The following is a 26,758-nucleotide window of genomic DNA, read 5'->3' on the forward strand; positions in this document are numbered from 1 at the left end:
ATCAACTGAAAAGTGTTTGTTTTTAATTTGATAGTACTTTGTTCCACAGATAGCTTTGTATAACAATTGACCTTTTGATAAAGACTTTGCAGGGCTGCATCTTATTTACGAGTAAGACTAATCTAAAGAGACTTTGTATTGCTTATTTTAAACTAATACCAAACATCATAGTGAGTTTGTAGAAATGAGAAGCATTCGCCTTAACTGTAAATTGTCATTGTAGTTTAAATTGTTTTCAAAATAAAAAATAAGAAAATTCTAGTTTAAGTTTTATTTTTTAGTTAAAATTTAAGTTGAATATTTAACTTGGACACATTTTAGTTTGCTATCAGTAGGCCTAGTGGTGTCCACAGGAGGAAGGGGGGCAGTGGCAAACTTGCGTCACTGAGATTTTTCTAGGGAGGGGTTATTTAGCCACAAAGTGAGGGTAAGGCCTTGATAAAATATTCGTTGTACTTTTTTACAGTTAATAATAGGCTATGCTGAAGTGTTTTAAATGTTAAATACGAGATTTTACAGTATATTTTAGCTTTTTAGACTAACTATCTTTTGGACCAACCAGCTTTTTTGACCGACAGCGGTATAATTTAATTTCTGGTAACTACTGATCGCTTCAATAATTACCATGTATTTTATCACAAAAACAGTCACTGCTCTGTTAATGATAATCCAATCTAAATAATTATTGCACCATATTTTAGTAAATACAATTCAGTAGCTTTTTGTAGGCCTACTGAGTAAAAGATTTACAATATGTATAGTTTTAAAGATATTCAGCTATGAAAACAATAATAATCGCCATTTTAAAACAACAGTTTTTATTCACATTTTGTACAAAGGTAGGAATCAAAAATATAAAACATATTAGATGAATTTCAATGCTGTAGCTCAAACCGTTAAGGAGTTATGTTTTTATAAAAAGCACATACAGACAGACATACGCTATACGGTTTGAGATAGGACAATAATATGTTGTATTGCATTTTTTGCTTGTTTTTGACCTAGTCGACGCTGGACATTCTGTATAAAACTAACTGAATGTAAGAAGAAACCTGAAGCGTCTTACACTCAGCGGCATACGTTACTCATCCAAATGTTTACGACGCACCTACAAATTCTTGTTTGTATGAACAGAAATGTCAAAATTAATCCTCGAATATATTGATAAATTTCATTTTTCCCAATACGTCCAACGTTTAAAAAAATTTACATCTTTTAATTTTTCCATTTTTATCCCTCATCAATATACTGTGTAGGCTTACTTTTTTAAACCAACACAAAATTAGTATTTTATATCAAATTGCTATCATTTGTTGACGTAATTGAAATGTATAGTCCAAATAAATACAATTAATTATTCCTTGTTATTCTCATATTAAGATTTACATTAATAACAAAACAAATTTTAAAATCTACATAGTATTAGTTTATTTATGTTCCTCCCACTGAATATGTATGTAAATCATACTGGATAGGGGGTGTGGAATCTCTGCTACGGGTAAAAGTCAGTCCCTTATCACACTACCATCAGTGGCACTTGGCAGCGCAGATGGCACTACTGCCTCATGTAATCTGATAGCTGCATTTTACAACATGAAACACAGTTCTAGTGTCAGTAAAGATGACAATTTAAAATTTGGATCTCTTACAGAAGACCTGGTTTATATTATTTGTAATGCTGCTCTTTCTATACCACTAGGTAGAGTTAATTAGAGGTGTAATACGTTTTTTATGTTTGCAAGACATTTGTATTTAATATGGTTTATAATAAGAAACATTTATTATAAAAATTATATAGAAATATTATAGCACGTTATGCACAACAAGTATCGTATTAACAAAGGATTCAAATCAAATCAGTTTTATTTCCACAATATATACAAAATAAAAAAAAAAAACTAATATATATAGTCTTAAAGCACTATACAGTACATTGTTTACGTAAAATAATACAAGTAAAGTTAAATTTATAAATTTATAATTGTATAAACTTAAATACTAGTTGAAATATGTTTGCTCCGGCTAGAATAATAACTAATGTTGGTAATGGAAATGAGTCTACATAGACCTCAGTGATCTGTGCGTACACTCTAATTGTTAAAAATTATTTTTTTTTTTTGCTAATTTGCAATTTAAGAAAAGATGTAAAATTAAATAAAGATTTATTTAAATTTTTACTATGTGCTATGGGAACGTATAAAGATAAAGATAAAGTTTAAAGTTTATATAAAAAATGGGAGTAAATATTAATTTACATTTTTATCAACAGAATTATTTAACGGGGAAGCCAATAAATAAAATGGAAAAGAGTTTTTTTTTTGTGTCAAGAGTTTGCAGAGGCCCTGTCCGTTCAGTGCTGTCAGACAGTAGCAGGTCTCCTGTTATCAGTAGTGATAAGAGCCTCGGCCTCTTCATCGCTAATATCTAATAACCCATCTATTAACTCGATTTTTTGAATACACCTAATGCAGGAGAATGAAATAACTGAGTTGCTTTATAAATAGCACCATGATTCATCCATACACAAAGAATAATTTTATATTTAGGTGAAAATACTTTGAAGAACATTTGTTTATTAACTTTTCCATAAAAAATAATTTAGTCTTAGGATATTTTATCTTGGCTGGCTTCACAGAGATTGCACTTAGTGTAACGGATTGGGGGGTTTGTATCAATCCAAATTGATTTTTACGGATCATTTGGTTGCAAATCTTATAATATTTGGTATTATAGTTGGTATATGTCACCACTCGGCGGTAACTTCTATGTTTTCATTCATTATTTTATCTTTGTTTTTAGACCGATTTAAAATTAAGTGACATAGCTTAGCTTGATTTTCTAAAATATTTCAAAGTATATTATTTTTGTACATTTTTAAATAGATTACTATAGTGCTACAAAAATATAAGACACGCTGATACAACATGAAAGTAAGTGAACATGGAAGTAAGCCTACCATTGACTTTAGATACTGCAAGTAGATATCTCATTTATGTGAAGCAGGTGTACCATTGATTTAGGATACTAAAATGAGGCAATTCCTTTACGTGAATCAAATGTTTCATTAAGTTTAGATACTGCAAGTAATAAATTCGTTTACGTTGAACCAGACGTACATCGACTTTAGAACCTGTAAATAGACATTTCTATTTAAGTGAACCAAATATATCAATGACATTGGATACTGCAAGTTGACATTTAATTTATGAAAATCAGATGAAACATAAACTTTGGTTCCTGCAAGTAGACATTTCATTTACGTGAACCAGACTTATAGTTGACTTTGGATACTGCAAGTATATATCTAATTTACGAGAAACAGATTAGTATTGACTTTAGTAAAGCATTGGATTAATTAATATGGTAGCTCCACTCAATATTTCATGCAGACAGCTGCATTGTACACTTAGTTTTAAGGCTAAAAACGATATTCATTATATGCTCAGTTCTATCTGTTCTAGGAAAATTATTATGTCATTTAAAATTTGCAATCTCAATATTCTTATCATTTTCCTCATTGGGTGTCCAAGTAGCGATGATGGTTTTACGAAAAGTTAACAAAAGAGTCAACATATGGTTACAACAAACCATGTATACAGTATACTAGCAAATTACAAAGACAGTACTAATAAGAGGACACTCGGTGAATATTATTGAGCGTATACATTGAATATATTAATGAGCATAGGGATGAATGCGACTGTTCAAGAAAGTTATTCTTTTCACCACAATACATTATTCACTCATAGTATATTAAAAGTCTTGAAGAAAATTCATAGACGTGTAATAGTTTCGGTGCTGCAGTGTGCGTTATTCCACGGTCCCAGTGCTACGTATAATCATAGATAAAACATACTCCCAGTAGATTTCTCATCCTTATGGAACAGCTGAAGACAATTTATTGTTAGTTCTGTACGGTTTATGTAGAGGTCGTGTTTTGTTTACAATTTGTTTCCCGTTATTACAGCCATTTTAAACCTCGTTTAACCAAATAATACGATCTAATCACAAACAATAATTTGCCCCCTAGTTATATACCAAACAGTAAAGCACAAATCAAGAAATTAACCCTAAAATAATAGAAACAAAATTTCGTCGACACTAGCGCCCAGTGTGGCGTACATGAACTAGACATGAAAAACGAGCTTCATAATTTACAATGGGATGAGAAGTCTACTTGTGTTGGTAAGTCTATGGTATAATCAATGCCGGTCAAGAGATGATATCATGAGTTTGTTGTTGAGGTTTATTGTTGAAATTCAATACAGATTGCTCGTTGTATGGAATTTTTTTCTAAATAAATTAAGAATGAAGAGGGGTCGTCCAAAAATCGAATTTGGCTTTACAACTTTAATAAACATATCAAATTTGGAAATTAAAGTGATTAACAGGTAAAGCTAATCACTGGCAATTATATTTTTGTTACTGGTTAACTAGGGGTTCCAAATTAGTTCATTTTTTGAACGTTTTTGTTTTTTTTAATAACTAGCTGGCCCGACAGACGTCGTCCTGTCCTAATGTGGTTTGATGTCAAATGTTGGTTCAGTTTCAAGATTAGCTCGTTCGCATGGCTCAATCACGTCCTGGTTGAAGTTCGTTCGCTACGCTCACTCACCTTTAGGTTGGAGCTCGTTCGCTGCGCTCACTTGCCTTTAGGTTAGCTCGTATGCTAACTCGCCTCCAGTTTGAAGTTCGTTTGAAACGCTCACTCACCTTTTGGTTACATATTAGCTGTTGTCATAAATAAAAAAAATAATAATAGTGCTGCACCCTGTTGGTAAACCTTTTTAAATTTTTAATGCTATTGAACATTACAGAATCAAATTGTTTAGTTCAACCAGCTGTTAAGATAATTTAATTCCATTTAAATATGAGTACTAATAAGGTTAACATGGGATCTCCGGAACCGGTGGGGCGGAGCCCTTTTGACAGATCTGCACCAAACTTCACACAAACCATAATGCTTAATAATGCCTGAAAGTTTCATTACAATCTGTCGAGCGGTTTCGGAGTCCATAAAGAACAAACATACATTAGATTATATGTATATTTTTATTTATTATAAACACAACTATAATTATATTTATATATATAGATTTAACAAGAAAAGGCGGTTATTAAATTAGGTACAATAATTGATACCACTGGGAATTTTGATTTTTTTTTTCTCCGTAACCGTTAGTACTATGCATTGAACAACGCTTCGATGCACTAAGGTTTAAATGCTTTAATTCTTTTTTCAAGACCAACATAATAACTATGAAAACATTACAAATCTTTATGTTTTGAGAGTCAAAAATGTGAAACCATAATTTTTTACCCCATAAAACCCCATTGAAGAACGCTCGTTTCCATAGTCCTATCATGCTGGTTTGCAAACTCGTTCGAATAAACGTAGGTTTACAAGTTTGTGCCAAACTTAATAAAAATTGGATAATTTTTGCTCGAGTTATTTTTTTTGGTCAGGAATAACATTTTCTACAAGACGCTGTTAAGAGTTTTTCGAAAATCACACCCCTTCACCCCTAAAAAACGCCCTACCTTCAAAAATAGGCAAATTTATTTAACATTTTTAATGGTTTAATCCATGTAAATCACGTTTACCCACTTCTAGATTAGCTAAGATCTGAAATTTGGCACGATTGTAGGTCTTGCGTCCTTTTTGAAAAGTCACATTTTACAATAATAACCCCTTCCCCCGTAGTATTTAATTCCCTAAACAGCTAGGGGACCTGTTTAGAGTTGTTACAACTTACCTCAGGATGTGAAATTTTCTAAAAAATCTTCAAGAGCGTTTCCAAAAAATTGCACCTCTTCCTGCATTGTAAAAACTAAACTATAATCTACTAATGACGACTAACGGCTAGGGTGCCTGGAGGCAGAGCCCCCAGCGAGCCAAAGGCGAGTATGTATTATACATTATACAGGGTGACAAAAAAGTCGGGAAACGGCTTAATATCTTTTTAACTAAATCCGTTAGAAAATTTCAGATATCAGAATTCCTTTCAGATCAACTTACATGTATGAAAAATACTTTTTGCAAGCATTACCAATTTTTGGCCTTCACCAGGGGACGACCCATAAGGAGTAGGTACATAATCTTTAATGTAAGCATAGGTTGATATTCACATCATTTTATAGGGTTGGTCAAGATGAGTTCATTGCCGGAAACTACAAACGGTAGGTATAAACGTGTAAATATAAGTCAATTCGAATGAGCTAGTGAACCATCGTAATCGAATCATTCTTCATATTTCCAAAACAAAATTTTACAGTTTCTTTCCAAATCATTTTGTAGAACCTAAACAAAACAAATAATTTAGTATATTAAGACGTTGTTGTATGCCTATTGGCTATGGAGAAAACTCCAAAAACACTCTCATTATTTTAAGAGAATAAATAACTCTTGTTGTAGTTTACATGTTTAGGGAAATATGTCTTATTATTTATCTATGACACATTGTATTACCTTCCCTGTAGCAGAAAGCCTAAGTAATCATTAATGGTAATGGAATTTAGATATAAAATAAATCTGACAATTTAAAGGGAATATTTTTGTGGTTAATCCAACCAGTTAAATGGAAATTCGCTTAGCCTGGAGGTTTGCTGTGGTGGGTTGTTTTTTGGATTCAGGTGGTCCTAAAACGGATTTATCCCAATACTCAATTTCAAAAGTGTTGATGAAAACAATACTTTATATACTCTGGATAGGGGTAGAAAGCAAAACGAAATATAACATTATTTATTTGACATTTATCTTTATTTGAAAGGGGAATTAAATACTAATAACAATGGCAGTATATGTAAGAAGGTGGAAGGAAACGGAGGGAGATACAAATGCAACTTAAATTAATAACTTTACATTTAATTATCGATCAAATTTTATGACTATGATCTAAATGTAGGAGTTAGCTTCTCAGCTGTAGTTTTTCCTTTGTTCACATACATATTTACGAATTTTGGCACAATCGCCATTTATAAAAACACGTTTGAAAGTAAACAAGCAGTGGCAATCACTGCTAGATGGCTCACCAGCTTTCCAGTGGGTATGTGAAAGTCGTTGTCCAGTGGATATCCATATGAAATTTGGATAGTTATCCAAGTCATGACCACCAATCCATATATCTTCGTTCCATATATCTGTCAACACAAACGGCATTCAGTTAGAGAATATATTTGGGCATCACTCACCTTGTTGAAATATGGAGAACTCAGTCCTTGTCCCCAAACATCCATTTCACCCACAAACACACATTAAAAATACAACATTAAATACAGAAATAAAATAACAGACTAAAGTTTTTCTGTTTCCGACGTTTCGCCACACCAATGCCAACGTGCGGAATTTTCAAGGTTACCTTACTATTACTATTTTACCTTCTATTACTATTCTGTTGTGAGAGCCTAACCATGACTGACGACCCCGGTGGTAGAGGAGGGGGAAGGAAGGCTTTGTTAGCCAGTTTAGCTGATAGCGCCATCTTCCTTTTTTGACTTCTGCATGTATCCCTTAATCTTTGTCTTCCAATATGCAAACTTTGTTCTAAATTTTTTTATCAGACTTATTTCCACCCATTTAACATTCCATTATACATTAAACATGTTGCTAGATATACAGATTATCGAGCTAGCTTTAGATTATCTCATCAAGTCATTAAACCCAAAAATACCTAACCATAATTATTGTACTAAATTATAACAAACTAGCTGTAAGCTCGTCCTACGCACGGGAATCAATTACTCGGTTGACTTTTTTTATTCAGAAAAGCAGTTTTTAGAATTTCCTTTATTTTTATACACTAGTAGCTGGCCCGTCAGACTTTTTCCTGTCCAAATGTGGTTTTATGTCAAATGCTCGTTTATTTTCAAGATGAGCTCGTTCGCATCGCTCAATCACGTCCTGGTTGAAGTTCGGTCCCTACGCGGTCTCGCATCAACTGAGCGAAGATTACCTTAACTGAGCGAAAGCCCTCGAAGGGTCCCCAAAAATGTTCCTTAACTGAGCGAAGCCCGGTCCAGGTATTTGCGAGTTGTCGGGACAAGGAATGTTCTTGTTTATGTAGAATCATATCCCACCTAACCTAACCTAACTAACCTAATCCAAAGGGGGCCACCGATTCACTCAGTTAAGGAACGTCTCTGGTGGTCCCCTGAAGTGCTTCGCTCAGTTCAGGACACCTGACTCCTGGTCATACCAGGAACTACCTGACTCAGGTCATTTCGCTCAGTTAAGGCCCGACCCCCTACGCTCACTCACCTTTTAGTTGGAGGTCGTTCACTGCGCTCACTCGCCTTGAGGTTTAGTTTGTTCGCTTTTTTAACACATGTTATTGTATCCCACAGTTTAATGAAAACATTTCCCTCCAATGCTAATGTAAAGGCAATTTTTTTTTTATTTTTAAAATCAAATTCTAAATAACGGTTGGATGGGTTATAAATTTCCAAACATAAAAACCTTGCCCTGGCACTAAGGAACACAACAAAAAAGAATCATCCAATTCGGTGCACTCGTTCTCGAGATATGGAACACTATAAAAAAAGGATTCATTTTAGCGAATTTCCCATATAGGGAATAAGATATTACCGTAGGTCTCAGGGGGTTTTATGAGGTAAAAATTGATTTGTCCCATTTTTACCCTAAAACACAATATTTCATAATTTCTCTCTAAACCATTTTGTAAAACTTAAAAAAAAATATTTTTGTATATTGAAGCAATGTTGTATGCCCAATGCTTACGGAGATAACTTAAAAAAATTTATATTTTAAATTTCCATGTTATTCTAATGGAGAATAAATAAACTGTTGTAGTTTTCTTGTTTATGGATGTATTTCAACTAAATTTGGAATTTTTGTTTATTTCATACTAAGCTATCAACATTGCAATAAAACCGCAACTCAATATCTTCCCTGTAGCAGCAAACCTAAGTACTCACTAAAATTAATGTTAATTAAAAATAAATAAATCTGACAATTTTTAGGGAATCTTTCTGGAATTTTAATATCCATCCAGGTAAATGGAAATTCGCTTAATCTGCAGGTTTCCCGTGGCGGGGGTATTTATTTATATAGATGGATTAGAATTGTTGAATGTATCGTGTGAAGAACGGTCCAAACCCTGGCCTTGTTCCTAAACACGTGTAGTCCAGTCTCTGAACAGAGAAATCACAAGGTTGTAAACATGTGTTTTAACCATTCTCCAATTTATGTAAACGTGGTTTGGAAAAACTACTCGTAATTAATATAAAAATACTTTATTCAAATATTTGGAAAATTTTAATTGGCCTACTGTAAAGTTTGTGCAACCATTGAGTGTAATGAGTAAAAAAAAAAAATACTTACACCTGACGGTTTCAAGAAAAGTGTTCCACTCCTTATCATTTTCGATTGACGCTAGATTCATTCCTCGATCAATACAGTCAATAAGGGCGTCCCACCATGTTTTCTGTAACACATAAATTGACAATCGTCTATTTACAGGTCGATGACTTCAAAATATTGTATTTTCATCAATCATTCTTATATTTCTACGAATACTTACATATTAAAGTAAATAATGTAATTTTACCTACGTATTTTACCTACGTTGGCCGTTTTTTAAGTAGCCGTTTCAGATCAGTTCTTGTAATTGAAAAGTTTCTCACAACAGCATTATGCATTGTTTACTTACATTAACAGAATAGTTTTACCTAACAACACGGGTAACGGACCATTGAGGTTCAATGATTGAGATAGAAGAAGTAAAACTGTAATGATTTGAACTTCAACTAATCAGCTGAACAGGCCAATTTAATTGTTGAGTGGTGCAATTAGTGTTTGGTATAGGTTTTGCTGCATCACTGTCAGTGGCAATGAGAGGTTATAAACGTTAAGAAACCTCTCTTAGCAGTTATGTGTAGTGATTTTTAGTAATTTAAACAAAAAACTGTCGTATGTATAGTAGTGTACGCAACTCGCGTATATAGTGTTGACGTCGTTCGTAGAAGTTTTTAAGGAACTCGCCAAGGCTCGTACCTTAAGTTTTCTACTCGTATTATTAACACAATTTTTACGCAATCGCTGCGTAAACTACTATTTTAATTTAACATTGTCCATCTACAAAGAAAAGGGGTAAATAAAGTAAAACAAATTTAAGTGGGTTAAATCATAGGATTCAAATTAAAACTTAAGTTTTGTCAAATATGTACAACATATTACAATCTATATTTCTAACTGTTGTGTGTAATACAGTAAAGTGAAAAAAATATTTAAGCTAAATCCACATATTTGAATAATTGTGTGACAATTATAAGGTTTTTGAAGAAATCTAACTAAGAAATACCCGATTTAAAATGTTCAAAATTGTTTATGTCATAACATTAGAGTTATAAGTTAAAGAAAATTAAAATAGCGCCCATTTAATTTTTTAGAAAATCCAATGGTAAACTTAGCATACTGACCTGTTCCTCAACAAGTAAGAAGGTTTTTTTCTTTTCAATTGGCTTTTGTATGTTTTCCTCATTCTCAACTGAACCTGCAACATCTTCACCCATTGTAAATTTGATTCATTTTGATCTAAAACTACTAAATTGACTGCAACTCTTGATTTGTCTGAATCCTCGAAAACTGCAATGACTCAGGGGCAATTGAAACTGCTATAATTGAACTGTCTGTGAAATTGTGATAATTTTAATTTTAATTTTAATAAAAAAATAATTTAATTGTAAAAATGTATGTACATTTGCAAATTGGCAGCTAAACGTTTTGATTTCATAAAGTCGATAGAATGAACCGTTTTGATAAGAATTTTCTAGGTAATATATTATTATATTATATCCTAACAGCAAAAACCTAAAGAAATGGATGTATTTTATCATATTCAAAATGTTGATCATACTCAATATATTTTTTTTATGAAACGGAAGTTCATGGGGGGTTTTATGGGGTAAAAATTATTTTTTTCCATTTTGACCTTAAAAACACAAAATTTCATAATCTCTCTCCAAACCATTTTGTAGAGCTTAAACAAAGAAATAATTTTGTATATTGAGGCGTTGTTATATGCCCAACGGTTACGGAGATAATTAATAAAATTGTAAATCTAAAATTCAAATGTTATTCTTATGGAGAACAAATTAACTGTTGTAGTTTGCTTGTTTATGGATATATTTAAACCAAATTTTGAAATTTTGTTTATTTAATACTAAGCTATCAACATTGCAATAAAAAAACACATCCCAATATCTTCCCTGTAACAGAAAACTAAAGTACTCACTAAAATTAATGTTAATTAAATTAAATATGAAATAAATCTGGCAATTTTTAGGGAATATTTTAGTAGAAATCCAGCCAGGTAAATGGAAATTCGCTTAGTCTGAAGGTTGGCTGCGGCGAGGGTATTTTACGATGTGTACATTTTTGTAACTTAACGGTGACATTGATGCCTTTCTAGCACGGTAACTTCTTTACGGTTGATTTGATGCTAACCTTTTAAAGGAAGTTTTTTTTTATTAATAACAAGGCAAGGAACAAAAAAGGCTCTTACGAAAATTATGATATCTCTTAGCGGCCATTTGGAGGAAAGACGTCTACACCAGCTCGGCCACACTTTCAGACGAAACACCCAGTAGTACACGATTCTATAGCTTACCTATCCGTCACCACCAGTCATATAATTGCTTCATTAAAAATCCCACGATCTTTCCTATTGGCCTATTTACAAAATGCCCCTACTCTATACAGTAACTGCACTTCATCCTTTTTTACCGTAGGCTCACAAGATTAATCAATCCCTGTTTGTTTTCCTTTACTGATAGAAATCTTCTTTTCTTCCAGGAAACTCTGTTTCGGGAGAACAACTGACAACTGGGTGCAAGTTTCCCCCTCTTCTCAAGTGTGTAAAACCTTTAATGTTCGGCTCATTTCATAAAAAAGTAAAATGAGTTATTTACCCTGTAACATTTTTTTACTCAACAGATGTTTACTGATTTTCCACCCCGTACATCACTGTTCATGTGGATTAATTATCTTAAATAAATCATGAATAATATCTAAATAATACAGTTTCACAGGTTTGTACCGAATTCGGTCTAAATTGGAGGGTCAGAATAAATGTTAAGGGGATAATAGTAAGGTTTAATTTTTTTTCAAATTTCTGGACGCCATATTGGAAAAAAAACATTTTCCGAGACTCCGATTTTATTAGACCGTTAGTATATTATTTAACATAGCCTACTTATTGGAAATGAAAACCAACAAAAACCTTTTAGAGCAATTTTTTAAGGTTAATTGGTTTTATTTCATATATTGACTAGACTATATCGATAATAAATTTAAAAATATAGAAAAGATAAGTTGATTAATTATATTGGCTCTAATAAGAGGATTAACATTCAATGAAAATTATTTGATTAAGTTACTACACCTAACTTGAGTCTCTGCTAGCAGCTGGAAACTAGAGATGCTGGTAAATAACTCATTATTCTAATATGGGGCGCTGCCAGGTGGTACATATTACTTAAACGTGTAGAACGTTTTTATAAGCTATTAACACCGATTGAGAAAACATTGTAAAATTTACCCACCTTTACAAGAACACACCGGGTAATGGTTCTTGACGTGACATTCTGTGTTATTGCCACACACTCCGTCTTCACAAGGATCTACACACTTCTGCAGACGACATGAGCGGTCCTCTGGACAATGAGAGTTAGTCTGACATTCCGGAATCCCTGTGACACAAAAACATTGCAGCTATTGAGACCATCCAACACGTTCTGGTGGACTGAAATACCAGCATCTGTATATGACGGCTTAAGAGATACGCAGTTTTAACGGTTTTGCAGAACGTGGCTAAAGTTCACCATACTCACGCACATCTCGTCATTCTGCTGATTGTGTCTCTGAATAAACAACATAGTCTACTTTTATGCTTTTTGAAAAATGTTGTGAAAGTTTGCATATTAAGTTATTATTTCAACGTCCATTAGCTCACAAAAAATGTCGAAACACACTCTCCTTACAATCTAGTATATCCAGTCTACTATATCTTAGATCCATCACAATTGTTAAAGTTCAATTTTGGCAGTTCAAAAATTGTCTTACTTTCAGGAAGGCAGCCTTTGTCTAGTTTGTAGAAGAATCCATTGAGGCAAGCACACACTGGTTGATGGTTGACCACTCTACACACGGTATTGAGGCCACAATAGTCCAGACAAGGGTCTACACACTTGTGACCAATACAGGCCTTATCTGTTGTACAAATGGAGTCGTCTGTGCATTCTGCATTTACTATAAATATAAACAAATTTCAAACACAGTATGTAGTATAAAGTGTAATGTAAGATTGTTGTATGTAGCAAAAGATGTTGCCAGAGCGATTAAAAGACAACAGCTACGACAGAACAAAAAGTGTTGGTTATTCGTATTATATCTAAAAACTTTTTATCGTCCAAGAAACTTTTTTTAGTAGTATTTTTATGGAGTCGGTCACAATTCTGGGAAAAAATCCAGTTTCCGTCATACAGCCCTTAAAAGTGCTCATGTTATCGTCAATACCTTTTCGTAGTTGTAGTTAACAAAAACAGCTGATACAGGTTATATTATTATATCGTCATCTTATGATTTGACACGTAAACAAAAATAACTGTATTGGTTAGTTTTAACTAATGGTTTTAATGAATAGTGTTATATTTAGTTTGATTTAATTTTAAAGTTAGATAAAATACGAAAGTTAACCAATGAACAGAAAACACTACAAAGGAATGTTGATACAAATTGTAAATTACATGATAATATGGTAATGTAACGAGTAACTGCACTGTGAATAATCACTTTCAAACGTTCACTTAATCACACTGAACTGTAACCAAAACTACATAATAATGCAGTAAAATACGATGTAAGGTAAATAAATTCAACTATTACAAACATTTTTTTTCAGGTATTGCAAGGAAACTCTTTATTTATGAACCAAACTTAGTTAACAGATGTTTAAATAAAATGTTATTCATTGTGACCCTTGGTTGGAATATGTAATTGATAAAATTGAAGAATTACCTTATCCAACCACAGTTGCTGGTATGACAACTAGTTTCGTTCCTTAGAACATCGTCAGGTCATTGTATGCAACCACATCATCAATGTAGTAATACATTGTGGTATGTCAAAAGATTCTTTAAAACACTGTCAGAATCACAATAGTAAAAACTAGTCATGTTGATCAAATTATTAAAATTGAATAAAAAGTGATAAAACTGGTTAAAACTGTAATATAAAGGCTGGCCAGCACTGTTTTATCACTGTCACTGACTAAATAAAACTGACTGAATCATGAGGTGTCTTCATCTTCATCTCTCCAGTTCCACCTGTATTTCAGTTTGTTTTGTTCTTATTTGATACTTCTTTGATTTGTAGCTTGTCAATATATATATAAATATTTGACTGGAAAGAAGTCTGATCATTTAAAATGTTGAATGGGTCGAGTTTTTTAGCTTTGTAGATGGTGAATTCTTCTTTAACATCTAGCTTAAAACTTTTTGGTTATACTTCAACTATTTCCATGTTCTTATCAATAGATGTGTAGTTGTGTGATTCTGATATTAAATGTTCGGCATAACTGGATAGCTGATGTTGTGATCTTTTAGGTATATGTTCTTTAAATCTTTGTTTGAAAGATCTTCCAGTTTGGCCGATGTAGTACTTTGGACAGTCGTCACAGTTAATTCTATAAATGCCTGATTTTTCATAGTTGATTGCCTCGTTTTCTTCTAATTCTAAAGTGAACTTTAGGTTGCTATGGATGCTATTGAGCTGAGATAATATTGACTGAGTCTGTCTTCTATTACCATCTACAATGGCGAAAATGTCATCAACATATCGGTGGTAAGTTGATATTTTAGCAAGTGTTCGATTGTCGGTTGTGAGTATATGTGCATTTTCAATGTGATTGAGGAAAATGTCAGCTATGAGGCCTGATAATGGATTGCCCATTGCTAGTCCTTCTTTCTGAATATAAAATTTGTTCTCAAATTCGAAATAGTTCTGGTGAAGAACCAACTTTAAAAGATCCGTGATTTCATCAATCTCTTTAATGTTTAATTTATTTTGGTGTTTCAAATTATTATGAATGATTGTTATGGTCTCGTCAATTGGTATGTTGGTGTACAAATTTTGTATGTCGAAAGAGACCATTATTTGAGTGTCTCTGATGTTCATGTCCTTGATTTTGTTGATGAGGTCTGATGTGTTCTTCAAACTTCTATTGTTTACCAATTTTATTTCTTTAGAGATCTTATCATGTAAAATCTTAGATAAGTTGTAAGCTGGGGCATTGATGAAGTTGATTAAAGGTCTGATTGGTTCATTTAGTTTGTGGATCTTTGGTAAACCTCTTAGTTTTGGAGCTGTTGGTTTTATTGTATTGGTTTGAATTTTTTGTTCCTTGTTTAGGAAAGAAGACTTGTTAATAGCATTTCGGATGGTTTTGTTATATTTGTCAGTTGGGTCACTGGGGATTTCAATTATGTTGTTTTCATCAAAGAAATGTAAAACTTTATCTTTATATATGTCCGTGTTCATGATTATTGTAGTGTTACCTTTGTCGGCTTTAAGTAACATTACATTGTTGTCATTCAATTTCTTTTTGAGAGTCCGAGCGACATTTATTTCAATATTGGACTGTTTATTTTGTTTTGTGGCTACATGGTTTTGCCATTAATTTGAATCTGCTAATTACTGTCTCAACTATACTTTGAATGTTAAAATTATCATATGATCAGCTGACTTTTTGTAAACTTTATATTTGATTTTATTGTAGTTCTTTCTTAATACAAAAGTGTTTCAATGTATAATCACTTCTTTTAATAAACTTATTTTGTGTTAGTATATTTATATAAGGCACAAGCCTTATTTGGTGACCCCTTACTGTACTTTTTATTATCATTAATTCAATTGGACCATAATGAATAATCAAGAATCTAACTCCTAGTACACCAGAGGCTTCACAAATCTCACCAATTCAAGTGAAAATTCCACCATTTTGGACAAAAAATGTTTCACTCAATGGTTTCATCAAATTGAATGTCAGTTTTCTCTTCATGGAATTTCAAAGGAAAGGACTAAATACAATTATGTAATGAGCTCACTGGACAATGAAGTTGCAAGTCACCTTTCAGATTTTATTACCAAACCTTTGTCTCAAACTCCCTACTCTGACTTAAAAGAAAGGCTCTGCTCAGAATACGAAATTTCAGAAAATGCCAAACTAAAACAACTGACAACAGAAGTTTTTCTCGGAGATAAGAAGCCGACAACTCTTCTTCGTGAAATGAGAACCTTAGCAGGCACACAGGTAACTGACAGTTTTTTGAAAGTTATTTTTCTACAACGTCTACCTAGTCACATTCGTACTGCCCTTGCTGCTTCTCAAACCAATTCTCTTGATGACTTAGCTAAATTAGGTGACCAAATAGCTGAACTATCAGCTGTCGACAACTACGTTTGTGCTCAAGGAGATGTTGCGCAATCTAGTGATCGGATTGCCAACTTAGAAAAACAAGTCAGCGAACTAACTCAGTCTATTGATGGACTTCTTAAGTTAAGTAAACGCAACTTCCCAGTCAAACATAAGAACAATTACTATCCTAAAGAGAGAAATGATCAAGGTGAAATTTGCTGGTATCATAACAAATTTGGTGAAAATGCTAAAAAATGTGTTCAACCTTGTTTGTTCACACCAAAAAAGAATGCACAACAGGAAAACTTCCTGCCCCGTCACTAAATGCGGCTCAGGATGACAGGGGCTTTCAATCTCGCCGCTTATTTGTAACTAACTTACCCTGTGGTCGTAAGTTTCTGGTGGATTCTGGAGCAGACATATCTGTTTTGCCTCTCACAAACAAAGACAAATGTGCTGTAAGTAATAGACAATTATATGCTGCCAATGGTTCTGTTATCAAAACGTACGGTAAACAAGACATAAAACTTGATCTAGGCTTGAAAAGAAAGTTTGTCTGGTCTTTCATAGTTGCAGACGTAACCCAACCCATAATTGGCGCAGACTTTTTATCACATTATGGTTTACTTGTTGATATCAAAAATAAAAGACTAATCGATAACAGGACTCAATTATCTGTTATTGGAATTCAAATACTTTCAAATCAACAATCTGTATTGGTTCTTGATCCAAAAGGTAAATACTCAAAACTTATCAACCAATATCCTAATTTACTGAAAGAAAATCCTAATTTTCAAGTTTCACAGGACACAGTTTTTCACTCAATTCAGACAACAGGTCAGCCTGTGAACTTTAGAGCTAGACGTTTATCTCCAGAAAAACTTGCGGTAGCTAAAAATGAGTTTCACAAGATGGTTGAGTTAGGCATTTGCAGACCTTCAAAAAGCTGTTGGTCCAGTCCACTTCATTTAGTTCCTAAAACTGATGGTACATGGAGACCTTGTGGGGATTACCGTGCCCTAAATGCAAAAACAGTTCCTGATAGATATCCTATACCTTATTTACATGATTTTAACAGCCAGTTAAATGGAAAAACTATATTTTCCAAAATTGATCTTGTTCGGGCTTTTCATCACATTCCAGTAGCTCCTGATGACATTCCAAAAACTGCTGTCATAACGCCTTTTGGATTATTTGAATTTCTAAAAATGCCATTTGGATTAAGGAATGCTGCACAAACTTTCCAGAGATATATTAATTCTCTTTTGCATGATCTAGAGTTTACCTTTTGTTACTTAGATGATATTCTAGTAGCATCCTCCTCAGAAGATGAACATATTAATCACTTGCAATCTGTTTTTGATAGACTTAATAAGCATCACATTAATATTAATACGTCAAAGAGCGTATTTGGCGTGACTGAGATCTCTTTTCTTGGTTACACAGTTTCGAAACAAGGAATTTCTCCTCTTCCTGATAAAGTTGAAGCTATTGTTAGTTGCAAACTTCCTGAAACCATTCTTGAGCTTCGTAGATTCCTTTGACTTATAAACTTTTACAGAAGTTCACTTCCTAACGCAGCTGCTATTCAGCAACAACTATTTGATTTGTGTAAGGGTACACATAAATCTGATAAACGAAAAATAATTTGGACTTCAGAATCTAAGAAAGCTTTTGAGGATGCAAAGGGCCAGCTAGTCAATGCTACACTTCTAGCACACCCATCTCCTGATGCTCCTTTAGCACTCATGGTCGATGCATCAAACTTCGCTATAGGTTCGTCTCTCCACCAGATATGTAATGGAAACTTTGAACCTCTTGGGTTTTTCTCTAAATCCCTTACAACAACTCAAAAAAGATACAGTACCTATGACAGGGAACTCCTGGCTGCATACCTATCTGTGAAGCACTTCCGTTATCTCCTTGAAGGGCGAAGTTTTGTTATATATACAGATCACAAACCTCTATCTTTTGCTTTCAATAAACCCTCTGATACATCTAGTCCAAGGCAATTGCGTCATCTAGACTTCATTGGACAGTTCACTACCGACATAAGGTATCTTCCAGGAAAACAAAACATTCCTGCTGATTTCATGTCAAGAATAAGTGCTATTGACCTACCTTCATCTATATCATTTGAACAAATTTCTGAAACTCAATCTCAAGATGCTGAACTTAAAAACCTTAAGTACTCAAACACAACTTCTTTGATATTCAAAAATATTTTACTTCCTAATGGCTCAGAGCTGTGTTGTGACACAAGTACTGGAAGGCTACGACCATTTATTCCTCAGCAGTTCAGAAAGCAGTTATTTAACTCCATTCACAACCTGGCACATCCTGGAATCAAAGGATCTCTGGACCTTATTAAACAACGTTTTGTTTGGCCTTCCATGAATAAAGATGTCAGACTTTGGGCCAAAGCATGTGTAGCTTGCCAGAAATCAAAGGTTTGGAAACATACTACTTCTGAGATTGGAGCTTACAACAACATTAATGGACGTTTTTCTCACATTAATGTGGACATAGTTGGACCCTTGCCACCTTCTCAAGGATTTACGTACTTGCTAACTATCATAGACCGCTTTACACGATGGGTCGAGGCAACGCCTATCAAGGATATTACTGCTGGAACAGTTGCAGAAGCACTTCTTTCTACCTGGATTGCTAGATTTGGAGTTCCTCAAAACATTACTACAGATAGAGGAAGACAATTCGACTGCAATTTATTTCAGGAATTAACAAAACATCTCGGTATCCATCACATTAAAACTACAGCGTATCACCCTGAAGCTAATGGAAAGATCGAGAGATGGCACCGACATCTGAAATCTGCATTAACAGCTCAACTCACATCTAACTGGACACAGACGTTACCAATGGTTCTACTGGGACTAAGATCTTATATTATTCCAGAACACAATGTTACTGCTGCAGAAATGACACTAGGTCAGTCCATCAGACTGCCATGCGATCTTTTTCAAACCACAGAAGATACCTCAACAAATGTTCCTGATTTAGTGTACAATCTGAAAAAAAAAATGAATGATCTCAAACCAATAGAAGCCAAATACCATTCTTCTAAGAAGGTCTTTGTTCATCCAGAATTAAGAACAGCCAACCATGTTTTTGTTCGTCATGATTCATCCCGAAGACCGTTGCAAGCTGTCTATGATGGCCCTTACCAAGTGGTTTCGCGATCTGACAAGTGGTTTACTATTCTTACTCCACGAGGACCTACGTCGATTTCTATTGACCGACTCAAACCGGCATTCCTCCTTCAAGATTCTATGAACGATACGACCATTAACGTAAGAAAAAATGACATGCAATCTAGAGAAATTCAAGTAGACAAGACCAAAGACAGAAATGAAGATTTTGACCTTAAAAAACACTGATTTTTACAAGATCAGGTCGTAGTGTTCGTCCCCCGCATCGTTACGTTCCTCGTTGACACTGGGAGGGGAGTATGTGGCTACATGGTTTTGCCATTAATTTGAATCTGCTAATTACTGTCTCAACTATACTTTGAATGTTAAAATTATCATATGATCAGCTGACTTTTTGTAAACTTTATATTTGATTTTATTGTAGTTCTTTCTTAATACAAAAGTGTTTCAATGTATAATCACTTCTTTTAATTAACTTATTTTGTGTTAGTATATTTATATAAGGCACAAGCCTTAGTTTATTTAAATCCAGATGTCGTTTGATTTTGTCATGAGCTAAGAATCTTGTTTCATTTTGTTTTGCTTTGGGTAGACATCTTAATGCAACCTCTGTGTCAATAAGTAAAGGTGTGCAGTCCGTGTGGTAGGTTATGTTTCAGGCCTTTATCTAAGAGTTCTATTTCATTTTGTGTAAGTACAATATCAGTTTTCTTTACTGTTCTTGCATGGAATTGGTGACTTTCATTTATGTGATTGAAATTGGGTTGATTCTCAATAAGTTTTTCTAATTTCTTGTCTATAGTTTGTGATTTTTGAATAGCTCTTGGTTGTAGCCACTCTTCAGTGTTCTTGATAAAGGAATCAAATTCTATTGGATGTAATATGCTGGCAAGTTTTAGGTGAAGTTGTAACAACGTGCTGTTGTGCTTCAGTTTTGTTTCATACAGCTCATCTATACTATTTTGCAGCCAAGTTCTTTCTGCTGTCTTTTTTGCTTTGAGAGCTGCATGGCTTTTGCTGCTGACTTTGACATGAATGTATTTGGGAGTAATATTGTGACTGAGACATGTTTTATTGAATTTAATTCCCTCTATGGAGTTGATAAGCTGTAGTTTTGTTTTGCGATACTTGTGTGTCACTGAAGCAATATTTGCTGAAGATATGTTATTCATTGTGACCCTTGGTTGGAATATATAATTGATAAAATTGAAGAATTACCTTATCCAACCACAGTTGCTGGTATGACAACTAGTTTCGTTCCTTAGAACATCGTCAGGTCATTGTATGCAACCACATCATCAATGTAGTAATACATTGTGGTATGTCAAAAGATTCTTCAAAACACTGTCAGAATCACAATAGTAAAAACTAGTCATGTTGATCAAATTATTAAAATTGAATAAAAAGTGATAAAACTGGTTAAAACTATAAAGGCTGGCCAGCACTGTCTTATCACTGTCACTGACTAAATAAAACTGACTGAATCATGAGGTGTCTTCATCATCATCTCTCCAGTGCCACCTATATTTCAGTTTGTTTTGTTCTTCTTATTTGATACTTCTTTGATTTAAATAAAAATATAAAATTCCGGCTTTGCTCTGGATGAATAAGTCCTGCAGTCTGTGGTTAAACTTAAAAACTAATTCAAACTACGTCCATATGTTTAGTTATAAACAAAGGGGCTTGAGTTTGATGGTTCGATCTAATGTCAACAGATAGCGCCGCTGTTCCCAAACTTTAGCCCTTAACTGTACTTAGGTAATGCCATTTCTTAATATTCTGAGACGTATTTGCACATCTGCGTGCAAATACCTTTTATTTGACACCTCAAATATTAAATTACGTCATGCCGTTATCGAGTTATGACTATGAAAAGAAAACTGCTTGCGTATTAATATATAGAATAGATAACATAATATAATTTACCTAACCCGCCATGTTAAACTTCCCTATCCCAAGCGTGATGTATACAACTTCTTTACTTCTCGATTTTTTAAAGTTGAAAAAAACTCACTCGGTGAGGTAATGAAACCCATTTAAATAACATTGAGTGATTAACTTAAAAATATACCTCTATGGAGCCAACGACGTTCAACGCTAGAAATCAGCTGTGCGCTTGAATTTTATTGTTATGTTTTGAAGAATTTTCCTAACCTAGCTTTTGTTTGTAAATGAACATTACTGTTAGAAGATGACTGAAATGGATAATGAAAAATATTGTTCGTAACCTCCTGTATATTGTCGAGTCAGGTAAAATATTGTACGTTACACGTTACGCAAGAGCGTGTTTACATCACTTAGGTAAATTATGCAACTCGCTTCCGCTCGTTGCACAACATTCACCTGCGTGATGTAAAAACGCTCTTACTACACTTGTAAGGTAAATAGCTATTACACTTTGGAAGCAGGTGAAAAAAAACTCGTTCATACCAATAAGTTTCAGCAAAAGCGCACACTCATAAGCATAAGCTTAACCGTGTCACATGCCTATATTTTTATTTGCTAAATGCCTTAAACGATGACCATAAATTTGACTGTATCACTTTGATAATAAAATAGATAGTCCAATTAACTCTGAAAGAAATAAGAAACTTTCAATACTGTATAGATTACGGTTCTTAAGTTATTGAAATGTTTGTGATTTTCCCTATAAACACCCATAAGTTACTCCCACCAATTTCCCTGTAATATAATTTAATAATTTTCCTCGTAAAAGTAGTAGGATGTTCTATAAGGTTTTCTCACTCTGTCAATTTCTTTTGCACGACTAAACTACCCAATTTTCAGGAGTAAGTATTCAGGAGTTTGTTTTTTACTATGTCTACGGTGACACTTTAATAAGGTAACATAAATAAAATAATTTACTGTTAGTAGTTTTGAAAAACGGACAAATAAAATAAGCTTTTGAAATAAATATCTTTTAACTGTTTTTTTTCAAGAATTTAGTACTTTAAATTTCTCCTCCATTCTTATGTTTTCGAAAATATCCTTCAAAGAGAATAACCTTGTAAGTAGGCCTACATACGTGGTTTGCATTCCGTAAACGGGTCTCCTTTGTAGCCAGTTTTACAGGAACACATAGGAGCTCCTTCGTGTACCACACATATTGTGTTCAACCCACACACGGTGTCACAAGGATCTGTGCATTTCTTAGCTCTGCATATCTTCCCTGAAATACACTCATCGTTCGTGAGACACTCCTTCCCTGAAACATAGATGTAGAAGATGATTTATTGCATAAAACATTCAATACATACAGGGTGATTGGTACTCAGTGTGACAAAAAATTTTTGGTGTAAGTACAAAGTAAATGCAGTGTGATTATGCATATAAAATGTTCCAAGTCTAAAAATTAGCTTACCAAAGAATTATTTTATGTTTTTCAAAAATAACTAGGTTTTTAAACTTAATACAGCGGTTTCTCAATTACCTGTAAATGGATTTGAGTGGATAATGTCATTTTGGTGTTCTACATTAAATTTTGAATAAGAATAATGGAAAATGACGGGGATCATTTGTAAAAACTCCATTGTAAATAGATTCAAAGATAAAAATTAAGATGTTTGATAAAAATTTAAAAAACATTGGTCAATTGCATTTGTTCACACCCTGTATACAAGAAAGTGTCGGAATATGTCAAAAACTGCGCCATTTTATAAGCTTTCCAATCATATGCTACACCATTGAGCTTTATGTCTGCTTATGTACGCTTTAGTGATTTGAAGACTACAAAGCATGGTGTCTTTAACATTTAAAACATAGAAAGTCGGCATGTATTAAGCAAAAGTTGTATTTTTGTTTCAGCTTTAACAGTAAAACAGTATAAAGTTCCCTGTTTTCAAACCACTAAAACAATCAAAAAAATATCTAAACCTCAATAGTATAGTAATATTTTACCCTCTTACTAAATAATACACACATTTTCTATATTAAATAAAGCATCACAATCATAATTTTCAAGTAGATACACAAATAATAGTTAATTGCATCGACTAGCTGTGTTATCCCATAATCTAAAACAAGCACGTGTACGAGCAAATGTTTTTTCGTCCGAGAAAGTTTTTTTTTTTTTTTTGGGTATTTGGCCACGAGAAATCGACTGAAGTTGGACACAATTCTGGGAAAAAATCCAGTTTCCGTCCTACAGCCCTTGAAAGTGCGCATGTTATCGTCAATACCTTTTTGTAGCTGCAGTTAACAAACACAGCTGATACAGGTTATTATATCGTCATCTTTTGATTTGACATGTAAACAAAAATAACTGTATTGGTTAGTTTTAACTACAAGTTTTAAGGAATAGTGTTATGTTTAGTTTATTTCATTAAGGAATATACAGTATTAGTGTTAAATGTTTTCAATGTTAATTTTCAAGATTAGGAATGAAATGTGGAAGACCTCCGAAGCGAAAATATATACAGAACCTCCAAGGGAGAGAAGCTACAATCGATCGTCAGGAAAGAAATTTTACCTCTTTGTCAACAACTAAGCCAGTCATAACCAGCTCATACATCTCACCGAATTTCGCAGAACCTCGGCCAAGTTGCACACCGAAGAATAAAAGTAGAGAAATCATTTATAAAAACACAGATGTTTCTTCTCTCAGAGGTCCGATAAACATACAGAAATTTAGTTTTGCTGGACCCAAAACCTGAAAAGTGTTTTTAAATTTGGCTAAAGCACATAAACTGTTAAAATAGTTAAGAGTTAATGTTACGCAGTTCTGAATCATAATATTCATACAAAAATTAGGTCCGTATAACGTTCAACCTTAGAGACTGTGTTTCAATTGTGACATTTAAAGCTGATCATAGTGCTAAACTGAAGAAAATATTAAAATTTTACATAGTTTTATGGGGACAACACACCTGTAATAAAATCTATATTCTGGTTACATAAATAAATACTCTTTCTTAATATATTACTAAATAAAAAAAATATTAACCTTATCCACACACTTATTTTAAGAAATACAGGGTGCGGCAAAAAACCAATCCATTTTCTGCAGCGCACTGTTCAGCGAAAGGTCGTCTGAGGGTGGTGGAAGCGTGTAGTTCCGCCCGAGTTTCATTTCGCCCGTAACCTAATTAGTCTCAATTCGCCCACGGTCCAAGATTAACCCTTATAATCCTCAGCTCTACCTGCGTCAGGAGTATCATTCCATCCACGAAGGCGAAGCCCCACCTCCTAGGACCTCACCCTCCCCCAAATTTGGAAAAGCTTCAATATTAGGCCTAATCTATATTTATAAATGTTTACTACATAACAGATTAATTTTTGTCAAAGCATTAGTGTCATTGACAAAAACAATAAGTAATTTATTATTAGCTAGAAGATAATTGGTAAAAATAAGAGAGAAAAATGGGCCCTAGATGCAACCTTTAGGCACACCTTTGGATATGTTTTCCCAATGTGACTTTGTTTATTGTATTCTAAAATTTAAAACAATTTATTTACTAATTACAATATACAGCAATACATCGTTGAATCTCAGATTGTTGTTTAAAGTTTGACTCCTTGTACTGTGCTGAATTCAAAAACACCTTTCTCACTAATTTATTTCTGTAACACAACGTGAATACTCCTTAGTTATATAGATGTGCCACAAGTTCAACATTTAGAAAAAGGTGACATGTGAAGTGGTGGTCATTTATTTATAACAAGTATATTACCCTAACAAATGGTATGTCAATGCATCCATTAAGAGAATAGCTTTACATACTTTTTAGAATGAGGGTTTTCTCTGTTATATCCCTTTTTCAACCGTTCTACTAAACCGATTTCTGAGGTACCATTTTAAAGCTTACGTTATGGCGGAATAATGAATGGTTATCAAAAAGGCATTGACATTTAGGCCTTGCCACCCCCCCCCCCCTCCAGCCATGCGTAGGTGCAGTTTTGTTGATTATCTTTGTTTATAACAGTTAAAAACGTTATTAAATGTAGAACAGTCGGATGGTAAATAAGGGACTAAACATATTATGAAAATAAATGTTAAATAGGCTACTTTTTATGGATTGTCGAAACATAATTGAGGTAACAAAAACTATATTTCCTCCCTTAGTTTCAGTTACTGAGATAACTGATGTGACACAAAATATACGTTGGCGTATTCAATAGATATAACTAGTTTAAATCAGCATCTTCCGTTGGTGGCTTACATTTGGCTAAACAACACTTTTATGTTATACATTGATTTATGTAAATAACTTAAAAACTTACCTGTAGTTGTGTTGTTTACAGGAGCAGGCTGAGTCCTCGACTTATCTACAAATAAGATCAAGAGACACAACCACACAATTCTCAAATCCATCGTGTTCCGCTATAGCTCATCAACTGAAAAGTGTTTGTCTTTAATTTGATAGTACTTTGTTCCACAGATAGCTTTGTATAACATTTGACCTTTTGATAAAGACTTCGCAGGGCTGCATCTTATTTACGAGTAAGACTTTGTACTGAAGACTTTGTACTGTTTGACTAAAGAGACTTTGTATTGCTTATTTTAAACTAATACCAAACATATTAGTGAGTTTGTAGAAACGAGAAGCTTTCGCCTTAACTGTAAATTGTCACTGTAGTTGGAATTGTTTTCAAGATAAAAAAATATTAAAATTCTAGTTTAAGTTTTATTTTTGAGTAAAAATATAAGTTAAATATTTAACTTTGCAGGCTTGGACACATTTTAGTCCGTTCAGTAGTGGTTTCCAGAGGGGGGACAGTGGCAAACTTACGTTACTGAGATTTTTCTAGGGGGGGGGGCTTATTTAGCTACAAAGTGAAAGTAAGGCCGTGATCACAAATTCGTTGTATTTTTTAACAGTTAATAATAGGCTATGCTGAAGCATCGATATATAACTACAGTTATATATCGATAACTTGTATATATAATATACAATATATTGTATATATATAACTTGTAGTTATATATCGATGTGCTGAAGTTGACTTTAATGTCAAATCCAAGATTTTACAATAAATTTTAGCCTTTTAGCCTACTTAGCTGTTGGACCAACCAGGTATTTGACCGACGGCTGTATACTTTAATTTCTGGTAACTACTGATAGCTTCAATAATTACCATGTATTTTATTACAAAAACAGTCACTGCTCAGTTAATGATAGTCCGATCTTCATAATCTTGCACCATATTTTAGTAAAT

General features: G+C 33.5%; 1 protein-coding gene across 2 annotated transcripts; it reads right to left on the reverse strand.

Annotated features, from left to right (window-relative positions):
* Positions 1–6,738: 6,738 nt before the first annotated feature.
* Positions 6,739–25,957, reverse strand: LOC128989059 (uncharacterized). Of its 2 annotated transcripts, none has more exons than XM_054410924.1 (7): positions 25,823–25,957; positions 22,629–22,808; positions 13,082–13,267; positions 12,562–12,708; positions 10,438–10,511; positions 9,341–9,443; positions 6,739–7,140 (listed from the first exon to the last, which is right to left on the reverse strand). In XM_054410924.1, the coding sequence occupies exons 1-7, from the start codon at positions 25,911–25,913 to the stop codon at positions 6,917–6,919; spliced, it is 1,005 nt and encodes a 334-aa protein (XP_054266899.1). In that variant the 5' UTR covers positions 25,914–25,957; the 3' UTR covers positions 6,739–6,916. The 2 variants fall into 2 exon arrangements, with proteins under 2 accessions (XP_054266899.1, XP_054266893.1); XM_054410918.1 differs by having other exon boundaries at positions 10,438–10,520.
* Positions 25,958–26,758: the final 801 nt, after the last annotated feature.

This window comes from Macrosteles quadrilineatus, unplaced genomic scaffold (assembly GCF_028750875.1).
Source record: "Macrosteles quadrilineatus isolate MER2022 unplaced genomic scaffold, UCM_ALF_1.0 Scaffold_1__1_contigs__length_201487025, whole genome shotgun sequence".
NCBI lineage: Eukaryota > Metazoa > Arthropoda > Insecta > Hemiptera > Cicadellidae > Macrosteles > Macrosteles quadrilineatus.